Here is an 18,559-nt window from a genome sequence, read left to right on the forward strand (position 1 = left end):
ATAAACACAAATGTGGCAGTTCCCATCCTTGGCTCCGGCACCGGCCTACCACAGGCTCCGCCGCTGAATCCGTTACACTTGGTTTATTTCGTAAAAATTTCCTTCATAACCATTAAACAGCGAGAGACGTGAAATGGGCTGGGGAGAGGGATGCTGAGACGCCGGTGCCCATCGCGGCGATCCCCAGCCAGGCGGGAGGTCACCGACCCGCTGCGCTCGGGGCCCTGCCTGGGAGCGGGTACCGTCCTGGGGGATGCCAGGACACCACGCGCTGCCCGCCTGGAGCCAGATCGCAGCATCCCCAGCCCGGAGCTGGGTCGCAGCGTCCCCATCCCTCCCAGGGACCTGGCGGCACGGTGCCCTGCACAGGGCTGTGCCGGGGGCACGGCCGAGCTCGGTGGGCAGCCTTGCTGTCAAGGAGCTGCCCTGAAGAGCCGCTGATTTAACAACAGCCGAGATCCAACGTTCAGACAGAGGCTGCAGCGTTGAGTGATGCTGCTGCTGGCAGAGTAGGGTCCTCTTCTGCTCCCACGGTGCGATAGGGAGAATCATCTGAAACAAAAGGATTCAGCAGAGGAGGCAGCGCGGGGCCTGGGCACCGCTGCACCCACCGAGCGCAGGGGAAGGGGGCTGCGGGGCGCCCCCACCCCGCTCCCTGGGGACTTGCTGCCGGGGTCCCGTAACTTGCACCCCGTGGCACGGCCAAACCCCGGCGCTGCCCGGCCCTGAGCTCCCGGGGCCGTGCCCAGCCGGGTGTCTCCGGGCGGGCTGCGGGTCACCCTGCCGTGCCGAGCCGGGTGTCCCCGGGCGGGTTGCAGCCCCCCGTGCCGTGCCGAGCCGCGCCGAGCCGCTGAGGGTCCCCGGGCGGGTTGCAGTCCCCCGGGCCGTGCCGAGCGGAGGATGCCCGGGCAGGTTGCATCCCCCCCGGCCGTGCCCTGCCGTACCGAGCCGTGCCGTACCGAGCCGTGCCGTACCGAGCCGTGCCGTACCGCCGGCCGTGCATTCTCGCGGCTCTCCAGCAGGCGCCCGGCCCTGGACATTGTCTCTTCCTCCCGGAGGAAGGGCCCTCCCCGGCCCTTCACAATGTGCTCTTCCAGGCGCGGCTCCCCGCGCCCCCCGCCGCGCCCGGCCCGGTGCGCCCGCCCCCCGCGGCCCCGCTCCCCTTCCCCCGCCGCCCCCGCCCCCTCCGCCCGCGGCCGGGCCCCGCTCGCCCCCCTCCGCCTCCCCGGCCGCCCCCCCCCCCCCCCCCCGGGAGCCGGGAGTGACGCGCTCCGCAGCGCCGGCCCCTCTCCCCGGGCAGCAGCTGGTTGTCAGCCTCTCCGGAGCGCCGCCAGCCCGGGCCCCCTCCCTCCGTCCCTCCGTCCCTCCGCCCCGCGCTCCCAGCCGCGCCGCCGGGCTGGCGCAGGCCGGCAGGCCCCAGGCCCCGCTCCAGGTAGGCGCCCGCCCGCGGGGCTCCGGTCCCGGCCCCCGGCGGCGGCCCCGGCCCCGGGGCGGGGGGGGACGCGCGGAGCGCGGGGGCTCCACGCGGCCGCGGCGCTGCGGGAGCGGGGGGGGGGGGGGGGGGGGGGGGGCGGAGAGGGGGGGGTTGGCGGGCGGGGCGGGGCGGGGCGGGGGGGGGCGGCCGCGGAGCCCTGCCCCAACTCCGGGGGGAGCGGCCGCGCCGCCCCGCTTCCCCGGGAAGTTGCGGGTCGCCCGCCCGGCTGGCCGGCGGCGGGGGGGGGAGGTTGGCGCGTCCTTCCCCGCGCCCGGCGCGGCTCCCCCTTCCCCGGAAGAGCACAAAAGCGCAGAAGAAAGTGGGAGGAGGCGGCGGCGGGAGCGCTCCGGCCCCATCAATTCCCGGGCACCGGCCCCGCGCCGCCGCCATCGCCGCGCCGCCCGCCCCCGGCCCCGGCCCCGGCCCCGGCCCCGGCCCCGGCCCCGGGCGGGGATTGCGCTGGAAATAGCCGCCTCCCTGGAGGTAAAGCCCTACTTACGTGTCAATCCCCGCCGCACGCTGAGCCCCGTGCGCCAGCCCCGGCTCCGCGCACACGCGCGGGCAGGTCTCCATCGCGGGTGTATTTATTTACCTGCGGGCGGAGGGGCGCGGGGGGGCGGGACGGGGACGGGGATGCTCGCCCGGCTCCCGGCACCTCGCTGCTGCGGGGAGACACGCGTGGGAACCGCGTCCAACCGGGGGAAACGCCGGGTCCCGCGGCCGCCGGGGGCGGGGGGACCCCCGGCCGCTCGCCCCGCAGTGCTGCTCCGCTCGGCCCCCTCCTCCAAAGCCACCCCCCCCCGACACCCGCTTCCCGGTGCTCGTGGAAGAGCAAAGTGCCCTTTCACACCGCGCGGTTTATGGGTGTCAAGACACCATCCCCGCCTCGCGTGGAAAAGCAAACGCCTGCCCGGCTGGGAGCAAGTTCAGGTGCTGGGGAGGCGGGTGCGGGGCACCGGGGGGGGGACGACACGGGGCCGAGCCTCCCGGGTCGTCGTCGTCCCCCCCCCCCCCCGGCCCGGCGGCCCCCGCGTTCAGCACCTCCCCGCTGAACAGCAGGAGCGCGGGGGCAGGGGCTGCGGGCAGGGGCTGCGGGCAGGGGCTGCCGGGGCCGCCTCCTTCACCCTGCGCAGCATCCCTCCGCTTCGGGGCGGTGGGAACACTCCTGGGGGGGGGGTTCCCAGAAGAAGAGCTCTTAGAAGGGGGGGGGAGGGGGGAGGAGGTGATGATCTTCCCTTCCTCTTCCATTTGCCGTTTGCCTTTTAAATTAACTCTTTTGCCCGGTTTTGGGAACTAACAAATGCTCGTTTTTGCCACGTCCCGTAGAAATCAGGAGAAATTGCAGTAAATAAGGACGTAAGTGACCTGACAAAGAGCGCTGGGGATGTTCTGTTTGGTGTGTGGATTGCACACACGAGTAGGCAGCGCAGTCACAGCTCGCTGCCACCACAGCCAGCGTACACCCTTGTGCTTTAAGGCTTCTCGGGCTCTTTGAAGCAATGACCACCACAGTATTTGTGGCTGCAGTATCAATCTTTGACCTGGAGTGTTTTATCTTCCATTAGTAAGCCTTTCTCTGCGCTGAACTGGTTAAGTTAGGGTCAAATCTGGTTCAATACCTTCTTGGCATGCTCAGAGGGCTGGGTTTAAACAGTTGCTGAGACGGAGATGAGGCTGCCTTCCTGAGAGCTCGTCCCCAAGCGCCGTGCTGCTGCTGCAGCTGGCAGTGCTCTGCCCCGGCCGGGGCTGGCAGGTCTGGGGGCCGCCTGTGCCGGGCAGGTCGCGGCTGGCACGGCGGTGGAGCAGCTCCGGGGGCTGGCGGTCACGCGTTGCCTTTTGTTGACTCTAAAAACACGGCTGCTTCTGGTGGGAAGCTGAGCGTGGCTGCGTGCTGGGGAGGTTGCATGGCGCACAGCCTCGGTTCCTGCTCCACGGAAGGAAATCCCATCGGGATAGTAGGCTGTGGCGTGAAAGGACACGTTTTAAAATAAAAGGACTCAAAGAGAGAAAATAAACCATCCTGAGACTCAGAGCCTGGAATATTAAGTGTGAGGCACAGCGTGTAAATGACTGGAGAGAGACTTGCAAGGCAGTCCCCGAGAAACTGAGCCTGGCTGTAAAATAAGCAGGTTACCGATAGCCTTGCATATATTTACGAGATACGGTTATAAGAGTAGCTTCCCCCCCTGCCCTGCTCCAGCACCTATGGGAGGTGGTTCTCCAGGAAGGAGAGCCGCCGGTGAAGAAACATTGTCTAGCAGTTAAAGCCTTGCAGTCCGGAGGTCTTGATTGCGTTCCTGGATCTGCCAGCGACTCGCTGTGTTCTTGGACCAGCCAGGGCGGCTGTCAGTACCCGGGGTTTCCAGCTCTATAATAGGAAGAATGCTTTCCTAACTTGGAGGGAAGTTGAGAGACTCAGCAGACGTGTGCACGCGCGGTGCTCGAAGATTGGTGAATGGAAAGTGGGACAGAAATGCAGAGTGTGAGTTCCGCACATGTGAGTGTCTGCCCTTGCCGGTTAGAAAATATTGGCTGCAAAGCAGCTGTGAATGTTGGACTGTAGATAAGGAGAGGAGCAAGGATGTTGTTTTCCAAACCCTGCGCGGTGCCGGGAGCCCTGCTCCGATGTTTGGGTGTGGCCTGTGAATGCACCAGCAGGATCCGACTTCCCCTTGCAGAAGAGGAGCTGCACGCACGTTGCCTGACCCTTGATCGCTCAATCCCTTGAACGTTGGAAACAAAGTGATGGGACTTTACTGTGGGGTGAGGAGATCTCTCCGGAGAGCTGGGAAAGGCAGGAAGGAGGAGGGCGGCAGCAACGGTGCTGGGGTTCGGGGTTCAGTTCTGGGCTGGCTGGTTGGGACAGCCACCGTCACTTCCATCTGTGCCACGAGTGGCGTGGAACTGGGGAAAAGGCAGCCGGTCCTGAGACAGGCACTGGTAATGGATTGCGTTCTGTTTTCTAATGAAAGTTTCATTTGAAGTTTGTTTACAGGAAAGAAGAAATTAGCAGAGAGAATTCTCCTGAGAACTCAGAGAGGAAAAAGAATGAGCTGCCTGACTTGCAAGCCAAAAGAGGGTGGAAGGGTAGATTAGATTTACCGTATTGCTCCGAGTCGTAGCTGTTGCTGCTGTTGAGAAACGCTTCCTTGTTTGGCTGGACGGTGGAGCCTGCTTCAAGGCTCAGCCTTCAGCCAGGTTCCTGGCATCCAGGGGAAATTCAGAGCTGCCCATCCAGCCAGAAATTTTGATCCCGCTCTGGTGTCCTGTGTTTTGATGCCGGGACGTGTGCTGTGCTGCCGTCCCACCGCTCCAGCAGACTGAAATGGGGCTGCTCCTGGGCTGGGGCTGGGCAGTCAGGGCTCTGGGTGTCACTGCCGGGGCCTCCTGTCCCTGGGACTGTCCCTGGCGTGAGGGGGACAGTGCCAGGAGTCACTGCTGGCATTGATGGGCAGCGCGAGGGGGTCACAGCGCTCAGCCTTTGGTCTCCAAGGGGTGTCCTGAGGAGGGAGCTTGCTGGTGGCCTCTGGTGTCCCAGCAAGCAGTGAGGGATGCAGACGAGGGGCAGCGGAGGCTGCCAGAGCCACAGTGATGGGGATGGCCAGAGCAGCTCTCGAGGTCGGGGCCTTCCTCTTGTTCTGGGGATGAGGCGCAAAGGTGTGAGGAGCTCCCAGGGCACCACGGCATGGGCAGAGCTGCGGGGGCTGCCCCAAGCCCGCAGGCAGCAGAGATGCTCTCTCAGCCGTTCCCACCGCTGGCTTTGGCTGCTCCCCGCTGCCATGAAGGGATCACCCCGATGCCACCTGCACGGTTGGCTTTGCATTCCCTTGGGGTGGGCTGTGCTGCGGGAGCTATATGCTGCTGGGAAGTTTGTCCTGTTGGCATTTTGGCCAAGAGTATTAGTGCTTGAAAGCAGGAGGCCCTGGCTGGAAAGCAGGGGGTGACACTGGGGACGCGGGAATGGGGCCGCCTGGCAGGGTCCCACGGCAGCAGCCTGCGCTTTCTGCTGGTGGCTGGATCCTGGACTCGTGAACGTGCAACGGCCTTGTTTGACTTGAGTCATTTATAGCTTATCAGTTTCTGGTTTGATACGCAGAGTATTTCTAATAATAGGCAAATGTTATTGCACCTCGAGAGAATTGTACATGTTTATAAAGCACTTCACATAGCATGTGCATGCGAGGCATCCTTCATGTCACCACTTTTCCACCATGCGTGCGTGCATGGAGAGCGTGATGCCTCCCAGGTTGTGGTTTGGGTGCTGAGGCTGGGCGTCCTCCACAGCTGAGCCCCTCAGACACTACATGAGCCAGATGCTTTCCGAAAACATTGTGGGTCGCTCTCAGGACTCCTCCTCCTCACCGGACAGGTGAGAGACTGTGGGCAGCAAGGACCTTGGCATTTGCGTTTGTCTCTTAAGCTCTGACAGTAATCTTGAGTAAGCCTTGTGAAGAAGGCCAGATATTAGGGTGGCTGCGTCCCTGCAAATGCTTACAATAAAGAGACTATTTATAGTTTGCAACAGGGAGACCTTTGCAGTTCTGTTCCTGTACGTACAAGATGGAGTTTCTGGAGAGGCAGGATTGCATTGTGGCTGGCGTGGCAGCGGTGCTGTGCTGAGCCGGGGGATGCCGTGCCTCCCCCCTGCCTCCCACCTCTCCTGCTCTGCCTGACCTGGTCATGGTGGGCTGCAGGGGGCACCTGGCTGGCAGTGCAGGCGGGTCTGGGGGTCGGGGCGTCCCCATCCCGGTGGTGAGCGGGCGTGGGGGCTGCTGAGCCCCGTCCGTCCGTGCGTGCGGGGTTTCACAAGCTGTAAATTCCAGGAAACTCCCCGGGAGGCACATCGAGGGAGTGGGCTGGGGGCGGGTGCGAGCCCTGAGCCAGCAGATGTGTCTGCAGGGATGAGGAGCGGGGAGGAAAAGCACAAACCTGTCTTTAAAGACATTTGTTTGTTCACAATAAAAACTGTCAGCCAGTGGCGGCCAGACAGGGCAGTTTTTATGAGGTGCAAGCGTAGGTTTGGAGGGGTGCTTGCCAATTGCTTCTTACAAGGAAAGGGAGCAGGGATTGTATTTTATCTCAGGACCAGGGGGAAAAAAAAAAAATAAGAGCAGAGACTTTACAAGCCTTTGAAATGTTTCAATCAAAGGAAAGTGCAGTTGAAAGCGGTTCTGGAAACATTTTTGGTGTTCCCCTGCACCCCAGGGCTCTGCATACGGTGTCTGCCCATTGCTTTGGGAGGGGAGCGGGGAGAGGAAGGCAGATAAAGGGATCACCAGTGGGACTGTGTTCATACGGGGACACGTATCTGCTTCCTCCCGAGCTGCGTGTTGGGAGAGTTCAGCCCGGGGAGGTCCCACAGCCCCTCCTCTCATTCAGGATCTCAGTGCTGCCTTTATGATGATGGTTTTGAAATCCTGTGGCTGACCTTTCCGGCGCTGGAAGCGATCCAAGGGCTGTGTCTCGAAGTACTGTAAAGGTTAGCGAGAAGGGAGAGAGAGGGAGAGAGAAAATGTCCTTTCAGCTGCAGCAGTGGGAGAGAGGAATGTCATCTATGCCGTCGGGGAGCGGGTGGCTGGCCAGGCTCCCCAGCCCGAGCTGGGGCATCCCTGCCTTGCTGGGGACCTCGCTCCCCCAGCCCCTTCCTAAGGCGCAAATCGTCATTGCCACATTTGAGGCAATATCCCTTTGGAGAGGGCTGGAGGAGCAGTCCCTCGGGGCTGTGCTCCAGGAGCCTCCTCTGCAGCATCAGGCAGTGCAGGTCTATGGGGATCGGCGCCGCTATCCAGATCTGCCCCACGGGCCCCTCCCTGCCGGTGCCAGTCCTCTGGTGATTCCTGTTGCAGCAGATGATTTGATTTCAAAAAAGTCCGAGATGTTTTACAGAGCCGTTTCAATGGAGTTGCACCCCGTCCTCAGCTCCCACATGCCGCTGCCTTGCCAGAAACACGCTGGGGTGGATGGAGATTAAAGGGTAAACTCCAGGGCTCAGCCATCCGCTCCTACAGGATGCGAGCTCTTTCTAATTGTCCTCAATTAGAGACAGTGCCATTGCTCAGGCACGTCTTCAGGCAGGAAGCAGAGCCCGGCCATCCCCGCTGGGGCAGCCACCTAGCCCGGCCGGAGGGAAGGGCTGCTCGCTGCGGCCTCAGGGAGCGCCAAGGGGTCAGCAAGCGTTCTTGGGGGGCAGGAGCTGCCGGCTGAATTGTTTTTAGGAAGGAGTGCAGTGAGGAGATGTTAAAGCCAGAGAAAGGAGGAAAGAAAATAGCTCAGCGAGTTAACCCTTTCCTGCTTGCCTCCAGGATGAGACATCGGTGAGCAGCGAGGACTTTGATATGAACGACTCCACATGGATCTCAGCTGACCAGCACCTGAACTCCAGCCTGAGCCCCAGCCAGGACGAGAGCATGCGCAGCCCGCAGAACCTGCACAGCCAGGAGGACGGTGAGTGCCCCAGCAGGAGGGAAGCGCTCTGCGCCTCTACCACAGGATGTTTTTGTGACTTATTAAACATTAACCAGTCCTTTCTGATCAGGTATCCCACCTGTAGGATGGATTTCATATCAGGACAGGCTTCGAAGCAGTGCCGTCTCCCAGTCCTTCCCCTTTAGCCTCTGGGTTCCCGCTCAGCCAGGGCCCTCTCCAGCTCGGAGCTGATGGTCCTTGTGCAGGGACCGGGCTCCCAGCTCCTCCAGAAAAAGGTCACCAAATTCTCTCCCAAGGCATCAGGTTGTAGTTCCCGGGGTGTGACGAGGAGAGCCCCGTTAGTGCTGAACCGTGGGCTGCGTGCTGCCCCGCCGCAGGAAGGATGCCAAGGCTTTGCAATACAGGTTGCAGCTTTCCGTGCTTGGAAAGCTGCACCTTAGACAGCGTCTTGGATCCCCCAGGCAAGAAACGTGTAATCTGCAATAGCCGACAGCGATGAGACCACGGGGTGGACTTGGGTGTCTCCTTGCTCAGGGCAGGCGGTTGGAAGGGGCTGAAGGTGGCACTCATGAGATGGGTGGGAGGAGGTGTTTGGTGTTAAGCATGCTAGTTCAAAATAAAAGAGCAAGTAAATAAATGGTAGAAGTACGAGTTCAGGTCAGAGTTCATCTCCGTGATGCTTGGAAGGATTCGGTGGTTGGACTGTTACCGGCTTTTGCTCAAGAGGTTGAATCCCTCATTGTCCCCAGCCCAGCCACTTCTGGGAGAGCGGGAAGGGAGCGGAGGAGTCAAGGGATAACCCAGGCTGGGTTGGTGCTGCTTTAAGAAAGGGGACTGGAAACCCACCCCGGAGGAAAGAAAGGGCTTTTGTGCTGGCAGATCTCCCTGGGGTGGCTTGTAGCTGTTTGTGTGGCCAGCAGCAGGGACAGCAGGGGCAGCAGGGACACTGCTCTCGCCAGTCCAGCGTGTTGTGGCACATCAGTTTCTATTGCATATCTGCAGTTTTGAGAAACTGCTGTTTTTAACTAATAAGCACCAGCCCCGGAGTCAGGCAGCCTTGGTGAGGATGTGAAACCTGCCTGCGCTGCACCACATCCCTGTCCGGCGGGACGGGCAGCGGCACTTCTGCTTGTACAGGGCCCGGCACTGGGGCTGTGCCCGTGGCAGGAGGAAGGGTGTTTCAGTGGTAATGCAGCTGCTCACATCAGAAGCGTTCGGCTCTTTGGGACCAGGCTGCAACCTCCGCCCCAAGCGAGCGCTGCCTCTCATACCTGTGGCCTGGCCGGGTCTCTCCGTACCCCCTGAACTTTGCCATTCTCCCATCGTGACATTTCGGGCTTGTGGCTTATCCCTCACCACTGAATTCCCAAGTCTCATTTACAATCTAGAATGACACAGTTTTGATCCCTTTGCTGAACACTATTATTCAACAGGACAGTAATTTAATAAGGGACTCGTATTTAGGCAAATCAAGATGTTCTCACTAAAGCTAAATCCTCTCTCTCTGTCTCTGCCCTCTTAGGAAATGCTTCCAATTTTTCATGCCCTGTGGTTTTTCTTCAGAAGCAGGTGTCCTCTTTGGGGTCCTTCTTGGCTCCTTTAATTTCTTTTGTAAGGTTCAGTGGTGAGCAATAAAGCACAAATAGTCCCTTCATTTTTGTGAGGAATGTGAGTCTCCCAGGCTGTCCCCGGTGTCGGCAGAAGGCTAAACCAGGTAGACTTTGGCAGATCAGAAGTGATGGAGTCGAAGAGTAAGCAAGCCAAGCCCAGGGTTACTAACGAGACCCATCAAGAAGGGATTGGGATTTCCATCAGGCTGTCATACTTCAGGGGGCATTTTATGGGACTGAAAGGAGGTTTTGTCACTGTGGTGAATGTCCGTGTCCTGTATTGGAACTCTAAAATACAGGCTAATGCCGCTGGGGTGAAAGGCCTCGTGTCAGTCCTTCTGCCAAACCAACGCTCCCACCCAGGACTGAAGCATGCGTGAGGCTGAGAAGGGAAGAAGGACGATGGAGCGGCCCAGGTGACCCAGGAGGGCAGCGGGCGGTTAGAGGAAAGGAGCACGGAGCAGAGAAGGAGCACGTCACGAGAGGAAAGGCAAATTACTGGCGCGGGGAAGGGAATGTGCATGAATCAAAGTGTCAAGCACTCTTCAGTTTCCTCTTCTCTTGACCCATGAAAGATCTTTTTTTTGGAAGTAAATGTGTTTTACCGGGTTCACGCTGGCTTGCTAAGGCTGTGCACATGCAAGACTTTCCCAGGGAAATCAACTTGATGTGTGTAACCAGCCCGTGTGAACTGCGTGCCCCTTGGAGCCCAGCTGGTCAAGGTGCCCCTCGCAGAGCGCCCGCACCAGGGCAGCCCAAGGGCTCTGGTCAAAGTACTCCATGCCAAAACTGGATGTTTATCCACGCCTCCTGCGCTCAGCTGTCCACCGTGCCCCGCAGCAGCCCCGCAGAGCCCCAGCCTTCTCCACCAGTTGTAGGAAACGCAGCCAGTGCCGCAGCAAGCCCCGTGCCTCCCCTGCAGCCGGGCTGGGCTCAGCCCCGAGCATCCCGGCGCTGCAGCGGGGTCTGGTCGCACGCTGCCTCCTTTGGTCGGGAGCTTGTTCAGGAGTTACTAAATTGCTCCCGTCTGCTGCCGTCTGACGGGTGGGATGCTTGGAGTGTGTCTTCTGTGAAAGGTTTCCTAAAGTATAAAGTTTTAATGAAGAGTTGCCTAGTACGAGAGCAGTATCGTCTAACACGCTTGTTAAAAAAAGTCTTGTTTAAAGTACCAAAGCACCAACTCCAGGTCTTTCAGAGGCCTGGGAGGAGCAAGTGGTCTCCTATGGCATACCAGCAGAGCGGTATGAAATCCAGAGAGGCGGGAGAGCAGGGAACCGTCATCCCATGCTTTGATATGCAGGTATCTGCTAAATCTTCAGAGAGCTAAAAAGCAGCTAGGATGAAAGCCAGCACCTTCTTTTGTCTCCGTGCCCAGAAACCTTGGCCCAGTATAGCCATGCTGCAACCAGCATCAGCCCTTGGAACAGCAGGGAGAACAAATTAGACCTAATGACTTCAGTGGGTAAGGGACAGAGAAGCCACCGTTGTGAGGGCATCGGCAGCAGAGATGGGGTTCCCGCTGGGTTGGCGGTCGCACGGCGGGACACAGGACACACCGGCCAGCTCTGAGCAGCGATGCCGATGCGCACACACTCGCTCCTTCCATTTTCCTTTGTTACTCATCCTGCGGGCCCCAGCACGGAAAACGTGAAGCTCCCTGCACATCCCTTCCCCATCGGATGTTGCTCACAGCGTACATGCCCGCAGGAAGCCAGCGGCTACCCAAAGCGACAGTGAGATCAACACAAACTCTTTGCTGCTGAAGCGGAGCTATTGTGCAGGACATCCTGGAGGGACACGTCTGTGGGAGCCAGCACGCATTAGGAGCAAAGTGACCCTGAATGCCGCGCCATCTCGCTGTTCCCTGTGCCCGCCACCGTCCCTGAAGGTGTTCCGTGCCCGCTCCCAGCTGAGCGCAGGTCCCAGCGCCCGGCCCTGTCTTGCCGCAGCAGTTTCAGCTGTAGTCTGTCCATCTTCAGAGCCTGTCTGCATCCACAGGCGAGCGCAGCATTACGAAACCTCCCGGTTTGGTCTGGTGCATGGGGCTGAGCGGGGTATCCCACCATGGGGATGCTGTGACCTGTTCGCGAGTGCAGTGCCCTTGAAAAGAAAGCAGGAGGCAGACCCCTGAAACCCCGGTATATGTGACATGGCAAAGCACTTGAACTAATGTAGAAGATGCTTCCGTCTTGCCTGCTAATAGGATACGTCTTGCCTTGTCCCTGGCCATACGTCCTGCTCCATCGCCCAGGAGCAGTGCTCAGCCCATGGGCAGGGGTTGCTGCTCCTCAGCCCATCCTGCCCGATCCTTCTGAAGAGCAGGGAAAGCTCCTGGGTGTAAGATCTGCTTTCCCTGCATGGGGGGCATGGGGTTGCTTCATGGCACCCTGTTGGGACAGATCCTCTTCCAGCTGAGGTCCCTGCGTGCAGTCTTCGCTTGTCTGGCAGCGTCCCCCCTGAGCCCATTCTGCCTGGAGCAGCAGTGGCTAATCCAGACCTTGGAGAAAGGACTTTCTTAACCTACTTAACTGTGAAGGCACACGCTCCTCGGGGGCATCCCTTGAGGCGGTCGGCCAGGAAGGCTTCCGGGTGTTAGGGACATCCCTCAGGAGTGCTCCAAGGAGGGACCTCAAGGACATGCAGGCAGGCATTTCAGGACGCTATCCCAGGAGCAGGTAGGGCATGTCACTCCTCTGGACACCCTGCCCTGGGACCAGCAGGGACAGCACCGAGCCGTCCCCAGCACAGCAGTCTCTCTTCTGGTATGGCACGCGTCCCGCAGCTCCGGGTCACACCGCTGTTATTTGGCGAGATGCCCACGATGTGCTGCACATCACCAGGTTCCCCGAACCACCGACCTAGCAGAGTGCTTTCTGGGGAGCAGAGCAGCCCTCTTGCCAAGTGCAGACCAGAAGCCAGGCCCGTGCCTGCACAGCGAGCTCAGCTCCTGCCTGCAGGACCCCACACACCAGCCTCACTCCAGGCTCCATCCCCAGGGCAGCCGTGACGCCCTGCTCTACACCTGCACCTCCCCGACAGCTGGTACCCGACCGCGGGGCGATGGCATCCTCCTCACTTCGTCGTAGCAGGGTCACTTACTGCGGGCGGCGTTGGGTGTCGTATGGTTACTGGTTCCCCTATGCCGCCGGGGCTTTCCTCGGTTGGCCCCGTCCCTGCTCCAGGTGAACACAAATGCACCTTTGCCAGCCACAGGGAAGGCCCAGCAGAGGCATGGACAGCCATCTGACGGCTGGCCATTGCAAGAGGTGGTCTGCGAGCCCCGAGACCCTTGCTTTTTCCAGGCTGCAAAATCCTCACTGTTTTCAGGGCTTCTTGCACCAGTGTTGGATTTCACCCTCCCAGAAGCCCCAGCTCAGAGCCTAAACAAGACTAGGACTGGCATCCAGGCCTTACAACAGCTAGACGTGACCTTATCTTACTTTTCTTAGGCATATATTTCCTCTCTCGCCCGGGTGTCCCCACACTGTGCTGTCCCCATGGCAGAAGTCAGCAAGCGTGTCCCTGTCGTGCCTGAGCGGTCTGGGCTGGTGGCTCTGTTCCCTGTCACCTCTTCCAGGGGCACGTCTGCTCCTCCTGAGCAAAGGCCCTTGCCAGCTATAAACACCCTCCTTTCGGCGTCTTTTGAAGAGCTGTCCTTCCCTGCTGCAGGGCTGAGAAGTGCAGCACAGGCGCTGCGGGGCCGTGGTGGCTTCACCAGCCTGTCGCACTGAACTGGGCTCGGGGCTCCCTCCCGACTGGTGCGGGCTCTGCCGAGTTGGTCGGTTTGTCCTGCTGGTGCACGGAGCAGAGATTTGGGGGACTTTTCCTTGGTCAGAGCAGAGAGGATCACCAGGCTACTGGGCAGCCAGCGCCGCCTGTGCCCCCATCTTCCTCCCCAAATTGAGCACCCCCAGCCGAAGGGGTGAGAGGGGACAGCAGGGTAAGCACCGCAGTGTGTCCCTTGCCTGGGAGGGGTGCAGAGCCCAGTGGCTTGGGGACGGTCCCCCCCTCTGTCCTGCCCAAAGGACTGGGGGTGAGCAGCAAGGTCTCTCTGGCAGCAGGTCTGTGCTGGAGGCACCAGCTCAGTGTCAACCCTACCTAAAGCCACCAAACCCGTTTGTTTGGCGCCGGGAGAGGCAGTGCCCGGGCAGCACAGGGCTGCGGTGTGTCCCCTCCCTGCGGCAGGATCCGGGTGGCTGCCAACGGCGGTGGCACAAGGAGAGGCTTGGTCTGTGCCACCTCCTTCCCTGCTGCGGGCGAGGGCCGGCTCCTGGCTCAAGCAGCTGTCGAGCAGCACGGTGGCCAGAGGAGCAGCGGTGGGAGGGACAGGGGTTGGGAGGAGAAGGGAAACTGAGTGACAGAGCATGTTTGTGGCACGGCTGCTTTCTGCGGTGGGAGCTGCCAAGCTTCGGTGCATGGGAAAATGTCCGTCGCGGGGCCGGCGCAGTCAGGTCCCCGTGCCGGAGGGAGCCGCTCCCTCAGTCTGGGCAGTGGAGCCGGGGGGAGACGGCACCAGGGGGCACCTTTCATCCCGAGGGAGGGGGAGCCAGCCGCACAGCGCTGCCTTGTCCGGCCAAGCTTGTCTGGGGACGCGCATTGTGTCCAGCCGTGCCAGATGTCTGGCTTGTCGAGGGCTCTGGTCGAAGGCAGGGACCCGAGGAGGGAGGGCAGAGGGTGGACACTTTGTCTGGGACATAACGAGGTTTGCATTAACGAAGGAAGACAGGAAATAGAGCGCCTTAACTGGACACTGGCCAGCCCCACCGCTCTGCGGCCCCCAGCGACATTTCTTTTTTCTTTCTTATGCATCTTGGAGGCAATCAGCCAGGCAGGGCCTGGAGAAAACGGGCTTCGTGCTCTGGCCATGCGAGAGGTGTGCGGCCGGAGCGGCCACAGCAGCCGGCACAGCCAGGGCCTCTCCTGCCGCTCACCACCCGGTTGTGGGTGCGGGAGCCCCGGGGCACCGCTTGCTTGCGCCTAATGAATGCGGCGCTGCCGCCCAGCCACGGCCCCCCGTGGGGCCCCCATTCCCACTCAGTCTCTCTAATTTGTATTAAGTATCCCTTCCTCGCAGGCTTTCCTCCTCCCCTTCTTCCCCCTTCTCGTCTCTTTTGTGAGTGAATAATTTATGGCACTTTTCATCTTCCTGGCTGTTGTTCCAGGCAGGCGGCGGTGGGATGCTCTGCGCCCTCCTGACAGCCGCTCTCAGGCTGGGTGTACAGTTCCAGCCTGTGCTCGTGCCACGGCAGGGTGGAAACAGGGCAGTCCCCTCCCGGTAGCGATGGCGAGTCTCAGGTGGGAGCAACAACCTCTGCCATTGCCCCGCCAGCCGTGGGCAGGCAGGGCCACGGCTGGCGGCTCCATGGCGGTCCACAGGGGACCAAGGGTCACCGGTGGGACCCGGCGGTGGCTGCAGCACCTGAGGCCGCGCGGGCAGGCGGGCAGCGGCTGAGGGAGTGCCGCCCCGGTGCCGGCCGGGGGCTCCCGCTGTGGCGGGACACGGGCAGGGCCGGGCGGCCCCTGGCCTGCCGTGCGGTGCGGGGCTGTGGCGAGGTTTCCGTGGGCCGCTGGCTCTTACATAAGCTCATTGTTTTCTGAGTCAAAAGAGGTTTTGTCCCCGCTCTGGAGATGTGACAGGAGGAGGAACAATTTGCCCCATTCATCTTTAACTCTGCCTTTGGAGAGCGGCACGGTGGCCTTCGCCGACAGAGACGTTAAACCCAACCACTTCCCAGCCGTAAAATCTCCCGGGGAGCAGGTGTTGGAAATCGCCCCTTCCCCTCCTGATCTCCGCAAATCCAGCGCCACAGAAATCAAGGATAATCCAGCAGCCTCTTCAAAATGGAAACGCTGAGCCCTGATTAATTCATTTAATAAGTGACTGATCCCCTCCTCCCCTAACACCACGGCCCAAGAAGCCATTTTGCTTCTCGCTGTCACGGGCTGGGCGCCGCCGGGGAGAGGCCGAGGCCGCAGCAGAGGCGCGAGGCGGCTTCCCCACGGCCTTCTCGCTGGCCTCGCCGCTCGCCTGGCTGCGGCCTGGCCTCCGCGATGGGGCCAAGGAGGGCAGTGCTCCAGGAGCCGCGGGGCCGGGTGGCCTCCATCGGGCTCTCCGGCCTTGCCGGCATCCCCTGTGCGGTGCCAGGGTCTCCTCCACCTCCAGCCCGCAGAGCCCTGGCTCCAGGGGATTAAACAGGAGAATGAAATATTCCATTTTCTGACCGAAAGATCAAACCAGTTAGAAGTGACATTGTTTTTACAGTTCCACCTGCTTCAATTAGGGCACGGGGGTGGAGCAGGGGGGCTCCCAATTATCCTCATTAGAGGGGCTCCTCACACAGCCAAGCTCCAGCCGTGAGCAGGGAGCTCACCAGGCTCGTGCTGGTTGATAATGAATATATTCATGGCTGCGCAGCCTGGCCTTGCTCGCCTGCTGCTGCCGAAGCCCTGCTCGTTACATGTGTTTTGGGCACTTGCTGGGAGTCTGCAGAAAACCTCTCCAAGCTCAGAAGTTCGGTGGGTTTTACCAAAACAGTGATGCTATGAGAGCGTGGCCAACACGGCTCTGCCACTCCTCGGCGTCCTGCCACAGCTGTCATTGGCAGGGCAGGAGCCTAAACCAAGTCCCGGCACCCAAGGTGGGAGGGCTCCTGCTCTCTTTCCCCCAGGTCCCGCTTTGCTGTGGGTGCCCCAGCCACTGGTCAGGGCTGGCCGTAGGCTGGAGATGCCCCGGCGAAGCTGCCTGGGGAGCAGCACTGGCACCGGCACTGGCACCATCCCGTCCCATCCGCGCCAACCAGGAGAGCGCAGCGCTCCCTCCCGAGCCCATCTGCGTTTTTAAGCTGGCCGAAGCCATTCCCGTTCGGACCCAAGGATATTGGTAATCTGAATTTGTGGCTGTTTCTCTGCCCACAAGACTGCAATTAATCCACCACTTTATATGTGGAGCTTATGGGAAAGCATAACCTGTAAAAATGTAGAAATAAGAAAATTATCTGTAGCTAACGGGTTTACAGACCTCATTATTTACTTATGTTCATCCTTGGTTTAAACGAAATTGTTCTTGCAGTAGGTGCTGGTCCCTTACGTTAGATTCCCATTTCATTTTCTTATTCCACCTGGACAGGTTCCTAGACACATCTTCCTCTTTGTTTTCAATAGGTTTTGGCTGTAGTAAACCCAAGGTTCGTAAATGCAACAGAGTTGGGTAGAAACCTGATTTGCAGCTGCTGTGTGTGTTTCATGCAACACAAAACAGGAGACATTGAGAAGTTGGGGGGTCCAGACCTCACCCGCAGGACCCTGCCCAGCGGGACTGGCAGTGCCGACGGGGACAGGAGCTGCAGGGACCGGGGGCAGAGCTGGTAGCCACGGGGAGGCTGCAATTGGATGGACAAAGGCAGAGTGGCATGCCCAGGGAGGACTGGGGGTGCTCAAGGCAGATTGGGGATGCTCAGAGCAATGCAGGGATGCCCAGGGCAGGTTGGGGATGTGATGGGGCAGACTGGGGATGCTCAGGGCACCTGCACAGTCTTCTCCTAGGTGCGTCACCTCTCTTGGACCCCTTTGCCTGGCAGGGGGTTTCATGGCATGGAGGGCCCCCGGCCCCCTCTCTGTGCAGGCGCCTGCGGGACAGGTGCTGATTGGCCCTGTGGCACGGTGCTGTTGCTGTGGCTGTGCCCAGGCTGACGGCGGGGGCTGGTGTGCGGCTCGTGCCTCCGTGCATGGGAATAATTCTCCTTAATCCTTCTGAGAGGCATCACTGGATGAGGCTGGAGCCTCCCTCTGGGAGCCCCGTCTCGCCTGGCGGGGAGAGCGGAGCAGGGGGAGGGACGGCCGCCATCCCACAGGCAGGGAGGCCTCCGCACCCCCAGCCACCTGCCCGCTGCTGCACGGGGCCGCAGCCGAGCCAGCACCGCTCCTGTGCCCGCACCGAGGGCACAGAGTGCCGGTGGTGGGTCTGGCCGCACGTCCCGGCAAGGCGTGCGTGGGGCAGAGGCACAGCAGCCTGGCCGGGACAGAGCCTCGAGGAGCATGTGCTGATGTGGGAGCTGAGCCGGGCAAGCTGGGCTGGAGAGGAAAACCCGCGGGGGCCTGACAGCACCAGCCTCCAGTGCCCTGGGACAGGAGGGGCGTTGGTGCAGGAGGTGGCAGTGCCCCCGGCATCCTGCCCCTCCGGGCTGGGCTGAGCCAGCAGCAAATGCCCTGCTGCCGTGGTCCAGGCTGCAGCCGCCTGCCGGAGCCCCACTGCTGCAGCATGGGGCCAGGAGACCAGAGCTGGTCCTGAGGTGTGGCTCGGAGGGTGCCCCAGGGTAGTGCTGGCTGCTGAGCTCCCCTGGAGCCCCGCACTCCCCGGCACGCAGAGCCAGCGCTCGGCCTTGGCCGGGAGCAAGGGCTTCTGCCTGGAGCCAGCCCCGTGCTGGGGAGGGTGATGCCTGCCACCGGCCGGGAGCACCCGGCACATAAACACCACCCCGGGATTAGGTCAGCTCTGGTCATTGCTCAGACGAGTAAGTGGATCAGCGCAAGGGAAAGGAGGGGGAGGGAGCTCTGCTGAGCAGGGAGCTCGAGTGGGGACCTTTTAATTTGGGGGCTCATGGGGCCAGGAGCAGCATTGGCACAGGCGCAAGGCTGGGCAGCGAGTGCTGGCGCCCGTGGCAGGGCGGCTGGGGACATGTGGCGGCAGCCCCAGCCGGCCCCCACGGTCGGCTTGGATGCCCGAGTGTCCTCAAGTCTGTTTATTTTAAGGGATACAAAGTCCTGGGCTGCTGCAGGGTCACAGGAGCACTCGCCGAGCCTCTCATTAAAGTTTCCCGTGGGTGCCGGCGGGGGGAGGAGGAGGAGGGTGGATGGCAGCGGCTGGGCACTGTCCCGCCGCCCCACACCCGCACACCTTTGGAACTGGCACCCATGCACCAGGAGCTGTCAGTGCTGTCTGGGGCCGCCCCGCAGCCTGACCCCATTGTCCCGCAGCGGCGCAGGCCGGCTGTGGGGACCGCCATCTGCTTGTCGCTGCCGGCAGCTTCTTTGTTCGCCGCCCGGCGCACGC

The 18,559-nt window shown here is 61.1% G+C and overlaps 1 protein-coding gene across 3 annotated transcripts in view; it reads left to right on the forward strand.

Annotated features, from left to right (window-relative positions):
* Window positions 1–18,559, forward strand: part of NOL4L (nucleolar protein 4 like) — a 65,291-nt gene that overhangs the window by 36,996 nt on the left and 9,736 nt on the right. The window contains exons 1-2 of one of the 3 annotated variants that reach the window (XM_076351726.1): window positions 1,401–1,432; window positions 7,777–7,918. In XM_076351726.1, coding sequence (XP_076207841.1) covers window positions 7,810–7,918 — 109 coding nt within the window. In that variant the 5' untranslated portion in view covers window positions 1,401–1,432; window positions 7,777–7,809. Of the gene's footprint in view, window positions 1–1,400; window positions 1,433–1,912; window positions 1,958–7,776; window positions 7,919–18,559 lie in introns of those variants that run through there. The other 2 variants (XM_076351725.1, XM_076351724.1) reach the window with 2 other exon arrangements.

Source organism: Aptenodytes patagonicus, chromosome 14, assembly GCF_965638725.1.
Source record: "Aptenodytes patagonicus chromosome 14, bAptPat1.pri.cur, whole genome shotgun sequence".
In the NCBI taxonomy this organism is placed as follows: Eukaryota; Metazoa; Chordata; class Aves; order Sphenisciformes; family Spheniscidae; genus Aptenodytes; species Aptenodytes patagonicus.